The following is a 17,953-nucleotide window of genomic DNA, read 5'->3' on the forward strand; positions in this document are numbered from 1 at the left end:
TCCATAATTTTTTCCTCAGAATTGAGTGATTCCGTAATATTTCCCCTATGCTTGGTTAAAAAAAAGTAACCGCTACTGACAACCACATTTTTTGTTCTTCATTTCTTTTAGTGTTTCTTAAAGCCAGAAAGTTGCCATTTGAAATGACTTTAGTTTTGTGCCATGTCTGTGATCGGCTTTTTTTTCTACAAAATTAAACAACTGAATGAACATCCTCCAAGGCCGGTGATTCCATAATTTTTGCTACGGGTTGTATACCTGCTCAAAAAATAAAGGAACACTTAAACAACAGAATATAGCTCCATGTAAATCAAACTTCTGTGAAATCAAACTGTCCACTTAGTAAGCAACACTGCCTGACAATCAATTTCACATGCTGTTGTGCAAATGGAATAGAAAACAGATGGAAGTTATTGGCAATTATCAAGACACCCTCAATAAAGGAGTGGTTCTGCAGGTGGGGACCACAGACCACATCTCAGTACCAATGCTTTCTGGCTGATGTTTTGGTCACTTTTGAATGTCGGTTGTGCTTTCATACTCGTGGTAACACAAGTGGCTCAGGTAGTGCAGCTCATCCAGGATGGCACATCAATGCGAGCTGTGGCAAGAAGGTTTGCTGTGTCTGTCAGCGTAGTGTCCAGAGGCTGGAGGCGCTACCAGGAGACAGGCCAGTACACCAGGAGACGTGGAGGGGGCCGTAGGAGGGCAACAACCCAGCAGCAGGACCGCTACCTCAGCCTTTGTGCAAGGAGGAACAGGAGGAGCACTGCCAGAGCCCTGCAAAATGACCTCCAGCAGGCCACAAATGTGCATGTGTCTGCACAAACGGTTAGAAACCGACTCCATGAAGACGGTCTGAGTGCCCGATGTCCACAGATGGGGGTTGTGCTCACAGCCCAACACCGTGCAGGACACTTGGCATTTGCCACAGAACACAAGGATTGGCAAATTCACCACTGGCGCCCTGTGCTCTTCACAGATGAAAGCAGGTTCACACTGAGCACATGTGACAGATGTGACAGTCTGGAGATGCCGTGGAGAGCGATCTGCTGCCTGCAACATCCTTCAGCATGTCTGGTTTGGCAATGGGTCAGTAATGAGTGGGGTGGCATTTATTTGGAGGGCTGCACAGCCCTCCATGTGCTCGCCAGAGGTAGCCTGACTGCCATTAGATACTGAGATGAGATCCTCAGACCCCTTGTGAGACCATATGCTGGTGCGGTTGGCCCTGGGTTCCTCCTAATACAGGACAATGCCAGACCTCATGTGGCTGGAGTGTGTCAGCAGTTCCTGCAAGATGAAGGCATTGAAGCTATGGACTGGCCCGCCCGTTCCCCAGACCTGAATCCGATTGAGCACATCTGGGACATCATGTCTCGCACCATCCACCTACGTCACATTGCACCACAGACTGTCCAGGAGTTGGCGGATGCTTTAGTCCAGGTCTGGGAGGAGATCCCTCAGGAGACCATCCGCCGCCTCATCAGGAGCATGCCCAGGCGTTGCAGGGAGATCATACAGGCACGTGGAGGCCACACACACTACTGAGCATCATTTCTTTGTCTTGAGGCATTTCCACTAAAGTTATATCTAGGATGTGGGATTTTAGTGTTCCCTTTATTTTTTTGAGCAGTGTATATAGACCAGGAGCCCATACATTCTGATGTCCTCACTAATATATACACACAGACAACAGAGCACTTACCACCAGTCCGTCTCCTCATCAGTTCTTTTGACTTCCGTGGAGTACAAGACCCGTAGTGACATCATGGTCACATGATAGTGTTGTCACCAAAGATCCTGACGCCGTCTCCACACCGCTGATAACTATTATGAGCGTAGCCCCTGCTGTAGATTCTGGGGGCTCTCAAGGAGGTGGCGCTCTAGGCAATTGCCCAGTCTGCCTCCTCCCCACACCTAACGCCAGCCCTGCATATAGTCATTGTTTGCATACAGTTTGGCGCACTCAGAGACTGCTAAACTGTTAGGTTTGTATATAATGTAATAATAACACTTATCACTGTTCTCATGCACATCATTCTGTTAGGAATTCAGTTTTCCATAGATGGATAGATGACGAGTCCTTACCTGCCACATGTAGATGATGTAATGATACTTGTTATTGACCAAATACTTGTAGAGAACCAAGTAACAGTCTCCACCATAGAAGTGTCCAAGCCATTGTTTTTCAACCGGTGCCAATTCCAGATTTTCAATTCTATAGACCTGTAGACGTGAGCCGCAGAAAGATAAAGCCGGTCAATAAAAGTGGTGAGCACGTATTCTTTGTTTGTGGGTTGTTGTTTTTTTGTTTTTTTTTTACTGTTTATCAATTTTTGATAAATCGATCCACAAGTGCGATCTGTTACTGTAGATCTCCTGCAACTTTTTTGTTTGTGATTCTGTTACCTCGGCTTCTCCGGTTCCATCATCTACCATCTTCTGCTGTGCGGCCACCTCAGGTTTGGCGTGCATGGAGTTGGCATCAAACTTTACTTGTTCTACTTTGGCTGTATTGTAATATATAAAACATATTACTATGTATGTGGTGCTGTCTTAGAGCAAAATCTAAGTTATGGCAAGAAAAACAAAGTTCCCTGTATGAATAATCACAGATTATTGTTCTGTGTTTTCTTTTTAACGAATGTTCTCCTGCAGAACTGTTCTCATGTACAGCATCATAAGTGAACATGATATTGCCAGACACTCCTCTCCTGGAATACTCTGTGCTGCTGGGGACCCTGATTCTGACACCTCACCTTACATTTATTTATACTCTTCCTGAAATTCTCTATAATGCTGTGGACATGTAACAAACTGGATACTGTTGCACTAAGCAGCTAGTGGACGGACATGAAGGGGGTGGAGGAGACATGCAATGATAAATGTATCAATAATAATTGCATGTTGCTCAGATGATCCATTCAAAAATCAATACCCTTCTTTACATAGCAGGAACAACAATTTGTGGTGTTTTTGCTAACACTGCAAATCTAGTGTTGGGCTATAGATATTACATATAGAGTATAAATAATTCACTATTAAAAAAGTGGCAATTTATAATGCTACATATAGTTACCACCGCAGACCTAGCATTTCATCAAACAATCCATGCATGTGAAAAATAAACGGGAGTAACAAAAAGGCCTACAGTTTGCTGATATAGTGTCCTGGAGGATGGGGGTTATCCTTGTACCTCTGAGGGTATGTGCACACGATGCGGATTTCGCTGCAGATCCGCAGCGTTTCCGCAGCTGCGGATCCGCAGCAGTTTCCCATGAGTTTACAGTTCAATGTAAACCTATGGGAAACCAAAAACGCTGTGCACATGCTGCAGAAAAAACGCACGGAAACGCAGCGGTTTACATTCCGCAGCATGTCAATTTTTTCTGTGGATTCTGCAGCGGTTTTACAGCTGCCCCTATGGAAAACCGCAGTAAATCCGCAATAAATCTGCAGCAAAAACACAGCGCTTTTGCCCTCCAGATTTATCAAATTTGCTGCGGAAAAATCCGCAGTGGCCAAGAATACGTGTGCACATACCCTGAATGCTTCTGTGTGTACTGGTGTAAATATATAAATTCTTATGGATATATTTATCATTGCACGTCTTTTCTCCCCATTTCCGTTCACTACCTGTTTAGCGCGACAGTATGAACTATCCAGTTTGTATCTGATCACCTTTCTCTACGGGTTTGCCACACAGGACCCGTTTTTCGTGAGCAGTTTTCAGCAGTACCCATCCCCTTTGGCGCTAGTGTCTTGACTTATTTTACTTTTATTTATGCTGTGGACATTTTACTTATTTATTTTGACAACTTACCCACTTTACCAACAGTGCTTGTTTTTCCGAGCCCGACAGTCTGATCCTTTGTGGACCATTTCTGGAAAAGCTGCTTGAATACGGCAGACTCGGATCCATCATTCTGAACCTCGACGTTGGTGGACGGGGGATAGTTTTTGGCTTTAATAAAATTCTGTTTGTTAAACAAGGTAAATGTTAAAAAAAAATAAAAAAATGAAAGCGAGCAAATTTGAGAAGAGCAGAGACTGTGATATATCAGCACATTGCATAGAGCGGTATACACACGGTGATGCCCGGCCGAGGCCACGGCCACTCACCAGTGCTCGGTTCATAGCTTGCTGCTTCTCTTCCTTTGATGCATTTTTTCCTTTCCACACAAAGATCTTGATTCCACCTTGATCCAAGATGAAGCAATCCTGACCGGAGTGAGAAATGTACGTATTACTTCCTGCAGTCTAGAACCTTGATTTTAATATTTGTACATTCAGACAAGGGGAAATCCTGACAAAATCTAATATTTTTCTTCCACATGTCTTCTATGTCTTTGGGCAAATGCGTAATGGCATCACGATTCAGCAGTTCTGGGGTTAAAGGTTTGGTGCACACCGCCATCGATCAACCTCCTGCATATATACAGTATCTATCTTATCTTTTCACTCTACACAGCTTCTATATCTTCAGATAAAGGACTTACGTCGTGGTTGAGCAGATCTTGGGTTAATGGTTTGGTGGCCACTTCTTGCACCATCAGGTTGCCGTTGTTATCTGTTACTCTGTGTAATAAATTTGATAATTGAAAGGTTCACAATCTGGAATGTTTCCTTCCTCATCATCAGCGAATTCCGACTACATATTGTCTCTTTCCTCAGCTAATAATGACCTATGACGTATTTTGAAAAAAAACACCTAGGTCCATCAAGCTCAAGCTTTCGGCTCAGGCAACTAAGCATGAAGTTGTTCTTTAAGGCGGACTTCATATTGTTGGTATGTCAGGCAGCAATGAGCTGCTACAATGTAGATACCATACAGTAGCACAGAGGACACACACACGGGTACGATCTGCCTCCATTGTCGCTTGTCTGCACGGTGGGTACAGATAGCACACAGATTGTCGCTGGCATTCAGTAATCACTTACTGAAACAACTTTATTGCCCCTGCGGCCACGCTGTCCACCACATCATCGGATATCGGTGCCTTTATCTGTCTTCTTTCACCCAGCATGTGTATGAGGATCTCCATCAGTTTAGGTGAGCCTTCCTCATTGTCACCTTCAACCACGTACACATGGGCACGCCCGCCGCGTTCTCGGTCACTGATGTCTTTCGCCAAGTTCATACCCTAGAAAAATAATCAGAAATTAAATACTTTGTGGTACTGAACATATAAAGGAATTTGCTCATTTATGTTTAAATGATTAAAAGCGGAAGAGTTACCTGACCGTGGCCCTCAATAGACCCTTACTGCCTGATACAGAACCACGGAAATCAATGTGTCAGTGAGTCCCAGGTCGTGGACCTCGCCGGATGCTGCTGTTTGCATGTGACAGTATTGTGACCCTCTAAGAGACCCCATTCATTTTTTTATTTGAGTGTGGTAATAGACTATGTCATAGCTATATATTGCACCAGGTGGTGTATGCCCCCTACTACAGCATGTCGGCCACCACTAAAGTAAACCATAAAGAACAGTTTTCCCATCATATGCGGTCATATCATGTTCAGCCTCATCCAGTTTCCTTACCCTCAATCTCTCCATCTTGTTGCTCTCAGGCCCATTCCACTGGATGATCAGCTTCCCAAGGTCCACCAAGAAGACATCACCAGTATTAAAGCTGGCCCACTCAAAAGGGACCTAGGGAGAGAGAGAGTGATTGATAGATAGGAGGTAGATGGGTAGGATAGAGATCAGATACATAGATATAAGATAGATAGAGATTTAAGGATATATTATAAATATGTTCAGGTCTTTAGAAAGAAAAATCTGATAATGCGAGTTGAGATGAAAGACTCCTTTCTCTAACGGCTACTGAGCCAATTTACTCCTATTTTACTACTGGGAAGAAGTTACCATTCAATCAGTATCTGGTTTTGGACTTGTCCAATGCATTTTCTATAATTAAATTAAGCAACTTTGTAAATAGGCCTGATTAAAAATCTGTTTTTTTTAGTGCACAGCTCCTGTGCAGACCTACGTATCTTCATGGTTACAGACTACAAAACAATCCTGTGTCGTCTGATCCTGCAGCCGGGCAGAGACCCCTCTATTTGGCCGGGCAGAGACCCCTCTATTTGGCCAGGCAGAGACCCCTCTATTTGGCCGGGCAGAGACCCCTCTATTTGGCCCGGCAGAGACCCCTCTATTTGGCCGGGCAGAGACCCCTCTATTTGAGTCGGCAGAGACCCCTCTATTTGGCCCGGCAGAGACCCCTCTATTTGGCCGGGCAGAGACCCCTCTATTTGGCCGGGCAGAGACCCCTCTATTTGGCCGGGCAGAGACCCATCTATTTGGCCGGGCAGAGACCCATCTATTTGGCCGGGCAGAGACCCCTCTATTTGGCCCGGCAGAGACCCCTCTATTTGGCCGGGCAGAGACCCCTCTATTTGGCCGGGCAGAGACCCATCTATTTGGCCGGGCAGAGACCCCTCTATTTGGCCGGGCAGAGACCCATCTATTTGGCCGGGCAGAGACCCATCTATTTGGCCGGGCAGAGACCCCTCTATTTGGCCGGGCAGAGACCCCTCTATTTGGCCGGGCAGAGACCCCTCTATTTGGCCGGGCAGAGACCCCTCTATTTGGCCGGGCAGAGACCCCTCTATTTGGCCGGGCAGAGACCCCTCTATTTGGCCGGGCAGAGACCCCTCTATTTGGCCCGGCAGAGACCCCTCTATTTGGCCGGGCAGAGACCCCTCTATTTGAGTCGGCAGAGACCCCTCTATTTGGCCGGGCAGAGACCCCTCTATTTGGCCGGGCAGAGACCCCTCTATTTGAGTCGGCAGAGACCCCCCTCTATTCGCTAAACAACAGACAGTAAACAAAATGATACATGTAACTGCAGGGCCAGTTTTAGAATTAATTTATACCCTGAAGACATGGAGACACAAAGTATCTCCATGTGCAAAATGGCAGTGGATTTTTAATCGTTCTTTTGTTACTACGTTATCTCTTTTTAAATGTTCAAAGTTATTGGTGTGAAAGTCTACACACATTTTATCATGTTATCAATACCATGGATGGCAAGAAAAACAAATCCAGTCAGACATGTCACTGGAAGCAAGGATCACCAAGCTACGACTTGCCTACTGTAGACACATCATACGAAGAGAGTGATCACTGGAGAAGGACATCATGGTAGAAAGAATAGAAGGAACAAGGCGAAGAGGAAGAAAAGCAACCTGATGGCCTGATACTATAAAGATAATGATGGAGAAGACCAGGGTGACCTATCCAGGGTTCCACAAGATCGATCTTCCTGCATTTCGTTAATCCATCAAGTCACCATGACTCAAGATCGAGTCAAAGGTCATTAAAAATAACAGAAAAAAAATTATTCAGATTATAGCCACAAATGTTAATAGGAAACTCAGTACTCGCCTCTCCAGCCAATACATTCTTCTTCCCCTTGACGTGTAGCAGACGTTTTACGTTGTACGTGTTGGTCTCCACCTGCTTCAGTCCGGAGGCTACGCCGCCATTCTTGTATCTGATAGTGGGCAGTCACAATGTGTTATAAGCTGTAATCGTAGCTATCACTTTAAAATATAAAGGCGCTGTTCACACATTTTTCATCCTTCTACCATTTTGCAGCTCCTGTTCCTCAAACTCCAGGCTGCGGAGCGTAACTAAGCGTTTCGTTTTTGTGCATTTGTCTTCGATGTCATCTCCTCAAATTAACATGAAAGTCGCCATGCTGGTAACACTCACACTATGCCTTGCTTGAAATATCCCTTAAATGTGTCGCTCTCGTATCCCTGAACCTCCCGGTGCTGGACAGCGACTCCTCCCAGGTGGTCATCAATCTGTATGGTGTAGATGGCGGCGGCTCCCTGCTCATCTGAAGATGAATTGTTCCCGACCCAGAAGTGGATGTCGTAGGTGAAGTTATTGCTGGTCTTATGGGTCTGGTTTGGAGGAATACAGGGAATTCAGGAGTCACATGTATATAAATGTATAACAAAAAAACAAACAGGCATTAGGACTAGAGTTGAGCAGTTTTCAAAATTCAGTTCCAATTATGATCGGCGGCAAATATTGTATTTGCAATATTCGCCGAACGTCATTGGAGTCAGTGGCAGTAGAAATGACCGAATATGTTCGGAATCGATCTTCAAACATAAATTTGGCACGAATAGGTCACCAATACGGCACAAATATGGCAGATTCGGTGAACTATTCGAACTTATGCGCTCATCTCTAATTAGAACCAGAAGCTTGGCAAAAAATCAAGAGCATAGAAATGTATAAGAGAAAGATATGCAACTTTCCAATCACCATTTTCAAGATCTCCTGTCAGTGCATGAGAAGTGGACACAGTTGTATTCAGCAGTCTAGGCAACGTGAGGACTGTACTCACCATGAGGAGGACATAGCAATCTCCTTCAAAGAAGTTTCCAAAGGATTTTTCTGGAACAGGAATCATCTCCATGGCCTAAGAGCAAAAATCAGAAATAGAATAATGGGTAACAAAAATAGATACATAGTAAAATAGAATAGCAATGGAAAACACAGACATATCAGGGCCATCTAGGAGAGAAGACAGGTTCTGGTGTCCCACTGCCTAGACAGGAAGCATGGAGGCATCTGCTTCCAATGTGATATAGATTAGAGATGCACTCAAGGGCAGAGACATATCTGGCACAAGGGCACCATACTCCTGGACTCACGGAACTAGGGCACCAAACTTGTGGACACCAGGGACTAGGACACCAAATTCCTGGAAAACAGGCACTAGGGTAGACACTAGGACTCCTGGACTCTAGGGAGTAGGGTAGGGATCTCCTGGACTAGGGCACCAAACTTAGGAACACCAAGGACTAAATGGCAAACTGTTGGACATACGGAACAAGGGCACCAAACTCCAGGACACAAGGGACTAGGGCAGAAAACCCCTGAAAACAAGGTACTAGGACAGACAAGTGGGATTAGGGCAGGAAACTCCTGGACACAAGGAGCTAGAGCACCAAACTCCTGAGCCCCACGAACTAGGGCAGCAAACTCGTGGACACCAGGAACCGGGGCATGAAACTCCTGGACACAAGGAAATGGAGCACTAAACTCCTGGGCACCACAAACTAGGGCAGCAAACTCATGGACACCAGGGATTAGGGGAGCAAACTCCTGGACACCACCAGGGACTAGGGAAGCAAACTCCTGGACACCACCTTGGACTAGGGAAGCAAACTACTGGAAACCCACAGGGATTAGGGAAGCAAACTCCTGGACACCACCAGGGACTAGGGAAGCAAACTCCTAGGCACAAGGAACTGGAGCACCAAACTCCTAAACACCAGGGACTAGGAATTTCTGGACAACAGCAACTAGGAAACCATAATTCTGGAAACCAGGGATTAGCAAACTCACGGATACCACGGACTAAGGTATTAAACTCCTGAATATTAGGAAATAAACCAATTAAACAGATGGACACCAAACACAAGGCCATTAAATTCCTGGACATTAGGAACTTGGGCACCAAACTCTTGGGCACCTTAGATTAAATCATCAATCTCCTGGACACCAGGAACTCGGGCACCAAACCCAGATGCAATAATCCTAATAATAACAGTTACCTCTATCCTCCATATCTGCAGTCCTGGGGTGGTTTTATTCAGGGTCTTGGTTACTTTTTCTGTAAGATCCGGCATGTTGGAGAATTCTACGATCACAAGTCACCTGGGAACCTGAAATGAGGATTCGGGTCCTGAGTATCGTGTGCGATTATCAGCACATATAATATAGTGGTGTATACGGTCCCCGGACTGTCCGTCAGTGTGACCTCCCTTAGTGCGGCCGGGGGGCAGGGAGGGCGCATCCATTTTGCTGACATTGTGACTGGCGTTCTGATCGGTGAGGCAGATCATACACAGCGCCGTGTGGTCGTGTTAGACGCCATTTTTTAGCCACGACCATGAACATGTACAGCGCTGAAGGTCTCTCCTTTAAATTGATGCGATCTTGTAGCCGCACAACATTATGGACTTTATTCTTCACATTTACAAGAAAAGCCCCAAATGCTTATATCGGGTGACCATCATTTCTCTGGGGAATCTTTACACTTGTCCTCGGCCATGTAATCTACCCAGTAATGAGCTGCCGGTATAATCATCCTGCGACCTCCCCTGTACTCACAGGATGGGCCAAGGCTCCTGGAAAAATCCAAGTACGAGGTTAACCATTGGCTACTGGGTTTATGGGATCCCTTGAGTAAAAAAGGATGTAAACAGTAGGCCTCAGTTACTGGATCTGTCCCTGTTGCCCATAGCAACCAACCAGAGTGCAGCTTCCATTTTTTTAACTGCTTTGGTAAAATGAAAGCTGCGTTCTGATTGGTTGCTATAGGCAACAGAGACAGATTTTATTTTAGACAGTTTTCACACATCTCCCCATTGCTTTCAATGTTCCATCATCTTCACACCCGAGCCGGGAATAATAATACATCGGTGATCGGAGAGTACAGATGCATAGAAATACATACAGCCACACGCTGCGGTCCTGAGTGCCGGGTATTGAGCTTCTCGCATTGCACTCGCAAGTGTGACCCCGACCTATCCTGTGTGATACTGACTGCTGAGCTATGTATCTAATCCTATCCTGTGTGATACTGTCTGCTGAGCTGTGTATCTAATCCTCTCCTGTGTGATACTGACTGCTGAGCTATGTATCTAATCCTATCCTGTGTGATACTGTCTGCTGAGCTGTGTATCTAATCCTCTCCTGTGTGATACTGACTGCTGAGCCGTGTATCTAATCCTATCCTGTGTGATACAGTCTGCTGAGCCGTGTATCTAATCCTATCCTGTGTGATACTGACTGCTGAGCCGTGTATCTAATCCTATCCTGTGTGATACTGGTGATACTGTCTGCTGAGCCGTGTATCTAATCCCATCCTGTGTGATACTGACTGCTGAGCCGTGTATCTAATCCTATCCTGTGTGATACTGTCTGCTGAGCCGTGTATCTAATCCTATCCTGTGTGATACTGACTGCTGAGCCGTGTATCTAATCCCATCCTGTGTGATACTGACTGCTGAGCCGTGTATCTAATCCTATCCTGTGTGATACTGTCTGCTGAGCCGTGTATCTAATCCTATCCTGTGTGATACTGTCTGCTGAGCCGTGTATCTAATCCTATCCTGTGTGATACTGTCTGCTGAGCCGTGTATCTAACCCTATCCTGTGTGATACTGTCTGCTGAGCCGTGTATCTAATCCCATCCTGTGTGATACTGACTGCTGAGCTGTGTATCTAATCCTATCCTGTGTGATACTGACTGCTGAGCCATGTATCTAATCCTCTCCTGTGTGATACTGACTGCTGAGCTGTGTATCTAATCCTATCCTGTGTGATACTGTCTGCTGAGCCGTGTATCTAATCCTCTCCTGTGTGATACTGACTGCTGAGCCGTGTATCTAATCCTCTCCTGTGTGATACTGTCTGCTGAGCCGTGTATCTAATCCTATCCTATGTGATCCTGTCTGCTGAGCCATGTATCTAATCCTATCCTATGTGATCCTGTCTGCTGAGCCGTGTATCTAATTCTATCCTGTGTGATACTGACTGCTGAGCTGTGTATCTAATCCTATCCTGTGTGATACTGACTGCTGAGCTGTGTATCTAATCCTATCCTGTGTGATACTGTCTGCTGAGCCGTGTATCTAATCCTATCCTGTGTGATCCTGTCTGCTGAGCCGTGTATCTAATCCTCTCCTGTGTGATACTGTCTGCTGAGCCGTGTATCTAATCCTATCCTGTGTGATACTGTCTGCTGAGCTGTGTATCTAATCCTCTCCTGTGTGATACTTTCTGCTGAGCTGTGTATCTAATCCTACCATGTGTGATACTTTCTGCTGAGCCGTGTATCTAATCCTACCATGTGTGATACTGACTGCTGAGCCGTGTATCTAATCCTCTCCTGTGTGATACTGTCTGCTGAGCCGTGTATCTAATCCTCTCCTGTGTGATACTGTCTGCTGAGCTGTGTATCTAATCCTCTCCTGTGTGATACTGACTGCTGAGCTGTGTATCTAATCCTATCCTGTGTGATACTGTCTGCTGAGCTGTGTATCTAATCCTCTCCTGTGTGATACTTTCTGCTGAGCTGAGTATCTAAGCCTCCCATGTGATACTGTCTTCCATGCTCCGCACTTTTCTAAACGTCATAATTATGAAGTCATTCATCTATTAATGTGTAATAATTAAAATGATACTTTGACCCTGTTATAAGACTAAGGGCCGGAGAGGAATTTGTCCCCTTGTGGGAGTGACAGTTAGGGCCACACTTGTCCCACGTACGGTATCTGGAAGAAGACGTGGTCTGGACCCGAGAATGACAACTCCCAGCATGACACCCAGAGCAGCTCCGCCGATTAGTGGAGCGGCGATGACTTCCGGGAGCCCTGGAGGACCCGACATGTCTCCGCCATATACCGTCAGCTTCCTGATGTCAGTGACGACAGTAAAAGGAGATTTCATTGGTCAAGTTGTTACTTTAAACTGCTGCATAGATTGTATCATGTTTAATGCTTCCACAGCAATAATGAAATGTATTTTATCATAACTATTACATCATGGGAAATCCTTTTGATAAGGGAACAGATTGCTGAGGCATTGGTGGTAGGTCAGGAATTTCCCCTGCAGCGGCCATTATAGGAGAATGTAGTATACGGTGACCATTCAGATGAATGAATGGCGGCATGAGACTATGTGCACACGTTGCGGATATTGCTGCACATCCGCAGCAGATTGGCCGCTGCAGATTCGCAGCAGTTTTCCCTGAGTTTACAGTACCATGTTATCCTATGGAAAACAAAATCCGCAGTGCACATGATGAGGAAAAAAACGCGAGGAAACGTAGCATTGATTATTCCGCAGCATGTCAATTCTTTGTGCGGATTCCGCAGCGGTTTACACCTGCTCCATAATAGGAATCCGCAAGTGTAAAACCGCAGGTGGAATCCGCACAAAATCAGCAAAAAAATCACGGTAATTACGCAGGAAATCTGCAGTGCGGTTTACCTGCGGTTTACCTGCGGATTTACCAAAATCGGTCCGGAAAAATGGCCTTAATTTCTGCCTGTTATCCGCTCTCTGCTATAAGGGTAACACTATGCAACTAATGTTATCCTCCCTCCACACCATACACATAAGATCTAACAACATTCCTGAAAGTAAACCCCAAATGAAATCTATGATAGATTCAGGATATGAAACATCAATTATAGTCTATATAGAAATAAATGATCTGAATCTAAAGTCCGGACACAGTTACATCATAATCAGCAATGCGAAAGATGATGGCATTTAAATATTAGATTTCAGCAAAGATTTCCAAATCTACCATCCCCACAATTGCTGCCTACATCACATGAGAATTGTTTGATTTTTATATAAACTGATAATAAAATGTAAATAATGACTGAGCTATCCAAACAAAATGAAGTTGTGAGCTCCACATTAATGAAAAGGTAAAACTGATCTACATTCACTGTGTACATACATTACTTATCCTGAGTTACATCCTGTATTATACTCCAGAGCTGCACTCACTATTCTGCTGGTGCAGTCACTGTGTACATACATTACATTACTGATCCTGAGTTACATCCTGTATTATACCCCAGAGCTGCACTCACTATTCTGCTGGTGCAGTCACTGTGTACATGCATTACATTACTGATCCTGAGTTACATCCTGTATTATACTCCAGAGCTGCACTCACTATTCTGCTGGTGCAGTCACTGTGTACATACATTACATTACTGACCCTGAGTTACATCCTGTATTATACCCCAGAGCTGCACTCACTATTCTGCTGGTGCAGTCACTGTGTACATGCATTACATTACTGATCCTGAGTTACATCCTGTATTATACTCCAGAGCTGCACTCACTATTCTGCTGGTGCAGTCACTGTGTACATACATTACATTACTGATCCTGAGTTACATCCTGTATTATACCCCAGAGCTGCACTCACTATTCTGCTGGTGCAGTCACTGTGTACATGCATTACATTACTGATCCTGAGTTACATCCTGTATTATACCCCAGAGCTGCACTCACTATTCTGCTGGTGCTTGTCACTGTGTACATACATTACATTACTGATCCTGAGTTACCTCCTGTATTATACCCCAGAGGTGCACTCACTATTCTGCTGGTGCAGTCACTGTGTACATACATTACATTACTGATCCTGAGTTACATCCTGTATTATACTCCAGAGCTGCACTCACTATTCTGCTGGTGCAGTCACTGTGTACATACATTACATTACTGATCCTGAGTTACATCCTGTATTATACCCCAGAGATGCACTCACTATTCTGCTGGTGCAGTCACTGTGTACATACATTACATTACTGATCCTGAGTTACATTCTGTATTATACTCCAGAGCTGCACTCACTATTCTGCTGGTGCAGTCACTGTGTACATACATTACATTACTGATCCTGAGTTACATCCTGTATTATACTCCAGAGCTGCACTCACTATTCTGCTGGTGCTTGTCACTGTGTACATACATTACATTACTGATCCTGAGTTACATCCTGTATTATACTCCAGAGCTGCACTCACTATTCTGCTGGTGCAGTCACTGTGTACATACATTACATTACTGTTCCTGAGTTACCTCCTGTATTATACTCCAGAGCTGCGCTCACTATTCTGCTGGTGCAGTCACTGTGTACATACATTACATTACTGATCCTGAGTTACATCCTGTATTATACTCCAGAGCTGCACTCACTATTCTGCTGGTGCAGTCACTGTGTACATACATTTCATTACTGATCCTGAGTTACATCCTGTATTATACTCCAGAGCTGCACTCACTATTCTGCTGGTGCAGTCACTGTGTACATACATTACATTACTGTTCCTGAGTTACCTCCTGTATTATACTCCAGAGCTGCGCTCACTATTCTGCTGGTGCAGTCACTGTGTACATACATTACATTACTGATCCTGAGTTATATCTTGTATTATACTCCAGAGCTGCGCTCACTATTCTGCTGGTGCAGTCACTGTGTACATACATTACATTACTGTTCCTGAGTTACCTCCTGTATTATACTCCAGAGCTGCGCTCACTATTCTGCTGGTGCAGTCACTGTGTACATACATTACATTACTGATCCTGAGTTACATCCTGTATTATACTCCAGAGCTGCACTCACTATTCTGCTGGTGCAGTCACTGTGTACATACATTTCATTACTGATCCTGAGTTACATCCTGTATTATACTCCAGAGCTGCACTCACTATTCTGCTGGTGCAGTCACTGTGTACATACATTACATTACTGTTCCTGAGTTACCTCCTGTATTATACTCCAGAGCTGCGCTCACTATTCTGCTGGTGCAGTCACTGTGTACATACATTACATTACTGATCCTGAGTTATATCTTGTATTATACTCCAGAGCTGCGCTCACTATTCTGCTGGTGCAGTCACTGTGTACATACATTACATCACTGTGCAGAAATGCTCAGGTGTATTTCCCTCTCTCCTAATTTCCTTTCAGAGTTTGCTCTGTTCTTCTGATGTAGAATAAGATAATTGGCTGCTTGCTGTATTAGAAGAGTTCAATTAAGTTTCTCGAGGAATGTCTGATAATTGCTTGATGACTGTTTCCATTGACAGGAGGCAGGAATGTGACTGACACTTTAATCTATGATATAGGTTGTGACAAGATAAGAAATGCAATTTATTTACAAGTTCCTCATGCAGAAATTATCTATACACAATATAAGCTGTAAAATGAAGTTCAAAGGTGGACGCTCCCTTTAAGCTGCTCGTGGACATTCAGCAAAAGTCAATGATATGAATCATTTATGGTTTTAAGCAGTTATGAGGAAAACAAATCTTGGAGATATATATTATGCGTACGTTCTTAGAGTGAGGTCTCACTAGGCTATACCTGTCCTTCAAGATCTGGGGGTATCAGCTCTGCGCCTTCGTGTCTGTCTGTGCTTTAAGATTTTTCACAGCTTTACAAAGTCTATATTTCCATTTGAGACAACTGAAAGAGCTCAATTCCAAAAGCGTCACACTTATTTGTGCAATTACCAGAATACTGACAGAACACTTATTCATATTTTACAAGTTATAGGTTTAATGATGGACAATCACTTAGACTTGTCACCTACTGAAGTTGATGAGAGATACAACCAAGAAGTGACTGAAATGCGTCAGGCTTCCATTACAATAACTGACAGGCTGTACTTGCCATGCACTGGGGGAACAGGGAGTGCACCACAAAAACAAAAGTGCAATATCAAAACTGTAAAGCGCTGCGGAATATGTTAGCGCTATATAAAAATAAAGATTATTATTAATAAAGATTAATATCAGACATCAGGAAACTGAAAGAGAGCAGCTAACAATACAACTGAATGCAATGAATGAAAGGAAACTGTTTATTTACTCAGTATCTACAGTGTTACAAATCTCAGCTTCACAATGTCAACAACTGTATCCAAGTAAGTTATGGCTAGCTCTTTGTAAGGAATGGAAACATTAAAGGGCCACTGCAACCTTCTTCCTATCATTAGTCATCCAAAGCTAAGTTAATTGCGGAGCTCTCCCTTTGTGCGGGTAACCAGAGGGGCAGCAATATTTGTATAATTATAATCAATGTACATCCTTGTCCTGGCAAAACAGGTCGTGCTGCAAATCGATTTTGCTTTCTATTAGAACTTGGCCTGATCTAATATTGACGTTCAGTGGACTTATCATAAATGGATGATGAAAAAAACTATTGAATTCCGTCTTATATGCTGTACAATTCATTATTTATATGTATATATATATATATATATATATATATATATATATATATATATATATATATATATATATATATACACACACACACATACACGCTGAAGAACATCTTTGATAGCTATGGTCAGGCCTGTCTGTCAATCAATATAATATTCTGTATAGATAGGACTGATCATAGCTTTCAAAGATGTTCTTCAGCAGCATATATGTATTTGAGGTACACAGACCCTGGATCTGATAAATCAGTAGATATAATTAATAATTTATCTCCATACTGTTATCCAATGCGGTATAACAGCAGAAATTATTTTCAATCCATTATTAGTCCAGATTAAAGCGTGCAAGATCCACCGAATTTGAATTTGCTGTAAAACTCCTAATTTGTGATAGGAGAAAATGTTTTACAATGTAGCAATTCACCCAGATTTATCTCTCTAAAGCCTAATAATTTTACTACAGTTGTACCCAATATACACAACCCTCTGTGAGCCAAACACATCAGAAGCACAAACCTCTCTCCTGTCCTGATAGTTTGCCACAATGTATCAGTGCATTCGTTGTGGGTTAGATTTCTGCGCCTAAGATCAGCTTTGCTGCTGTTTACAGTTAAACAAAAATTCAGCTGTTCCTAGGGGACAATGGGGACAGGTGGAAAGGAGCTTACCTGGGCGTCTGTCAGGTGTGGCCGGCTGTCAGGAGAGCAGAGCAGACCTGTGCACCTGTACCGGTACAGTCTCCTGACAGGGTGCAGCGACCTTTGTCCCTGGCTCTGTGCCGCTAAATTACAAGCCGTATTTGCCATATAAGGCGATGCGCTCAGCTGTAGAGAGGCCGTCATACACCTCTCCCCTGTGCGTTTCATGCTAATTACACGCACTATATTAATTACCGTTTATTTATTTCATCAGCTTTTTTTTTTTTCACCCTGCTGCTTCTTGTAAAATGCAACCTATAGTGTATATTGTGAGAATATGGTTTTGGAACCAATGCTGGCAAGTCCTCTTTAAAGGGTCTGTCATCTCCAAAATCCCTTCCAAAATACGCACAAGTCTTTGTAGAGGGCCATGCACTAAGATGAACCACACCAGTAGTTTAAAAATCCGTTTGGGCAGTTTTTGAGAAAAGACATCCCTGAC

The 17,953-nt window shown here is 43.9% G+C and overlaps 1 protein-coding gene across 1 annotated transcript in view; it reads right to left on the reverse strand.

Moving 5' to 3' along the window:
• Window positions 1-17,583, reverse strand: part of VIL1 (villin 1) — a 35,503-nt gene extending 17,920 nt beyond the window's left edge. The window contains exons 1-12 of the mRNA XM_077273197.1: window positions 17,482-17,583; window positions 9,596-9,706; window positions 8,380-8,454; window positions 7,731-7,927; window positions 7,401-7,509; window positions 5,550-5,660; window positions 4,945-5,147; window positions 4,503-4,581; window positions 4,126-4,224; window positions 3,827-3,980; window positions 2,413-2,513; window positions 2,092-2,229 (exon numbers count right to left, since the gene is read on the reverse strand). Of these exons, the coding sequence (XP_077129312.1) occupies window positions 2,092-2,229; window positions 2,413-2,513; window positions 3,827-3,980; window positions 4,126-4,224; window positions 4,503-4,581; window positions 4,945-5,147; window positions 5,550-5,660; window positions 7,401-7,509; window positions 7,731-7,927; window positions 8,380-8,454; window positions 9,596-9,670 (1,341 nt within the window). The 5' untranslated portion in view covers window positions 9,671-9,706; window positions 17,482-17,583. The remainder of the gene's footprint in view (window positions 1-2,091; window positions 2,230-2,412; window positions 2,514-3,826; window positions 3,981-4,125; window positions 4,225-4,502; window positions 4,582-4,944; window positions 5,148-5,549; window positions 5,661-7,400; window positions 7,510-7,730; window positions 7,928-8,379; window positions 8,455-9,595; window positions 9,707-17,481) is intronic.
• Between the last annotated feature and the right edge of the window lie 370 nt (window positions 17,584-17,953).

The sequence above is a fragment of the Ranitomeya variabilis genome, chromosome 7 (assembly GCF_051348905.1).
Source record: "Ranitomeya variabilis isolate aRanVar5 chromosome 7, aRanVar5.hap1, whole genome shotgun sequence".
Lineage (NCBI taxonomy): Eukaryota > Metazoa > Chordata > Amphibia > Anura > Dendrobatidae > Ranitomeya > Ranitomeya variabilis.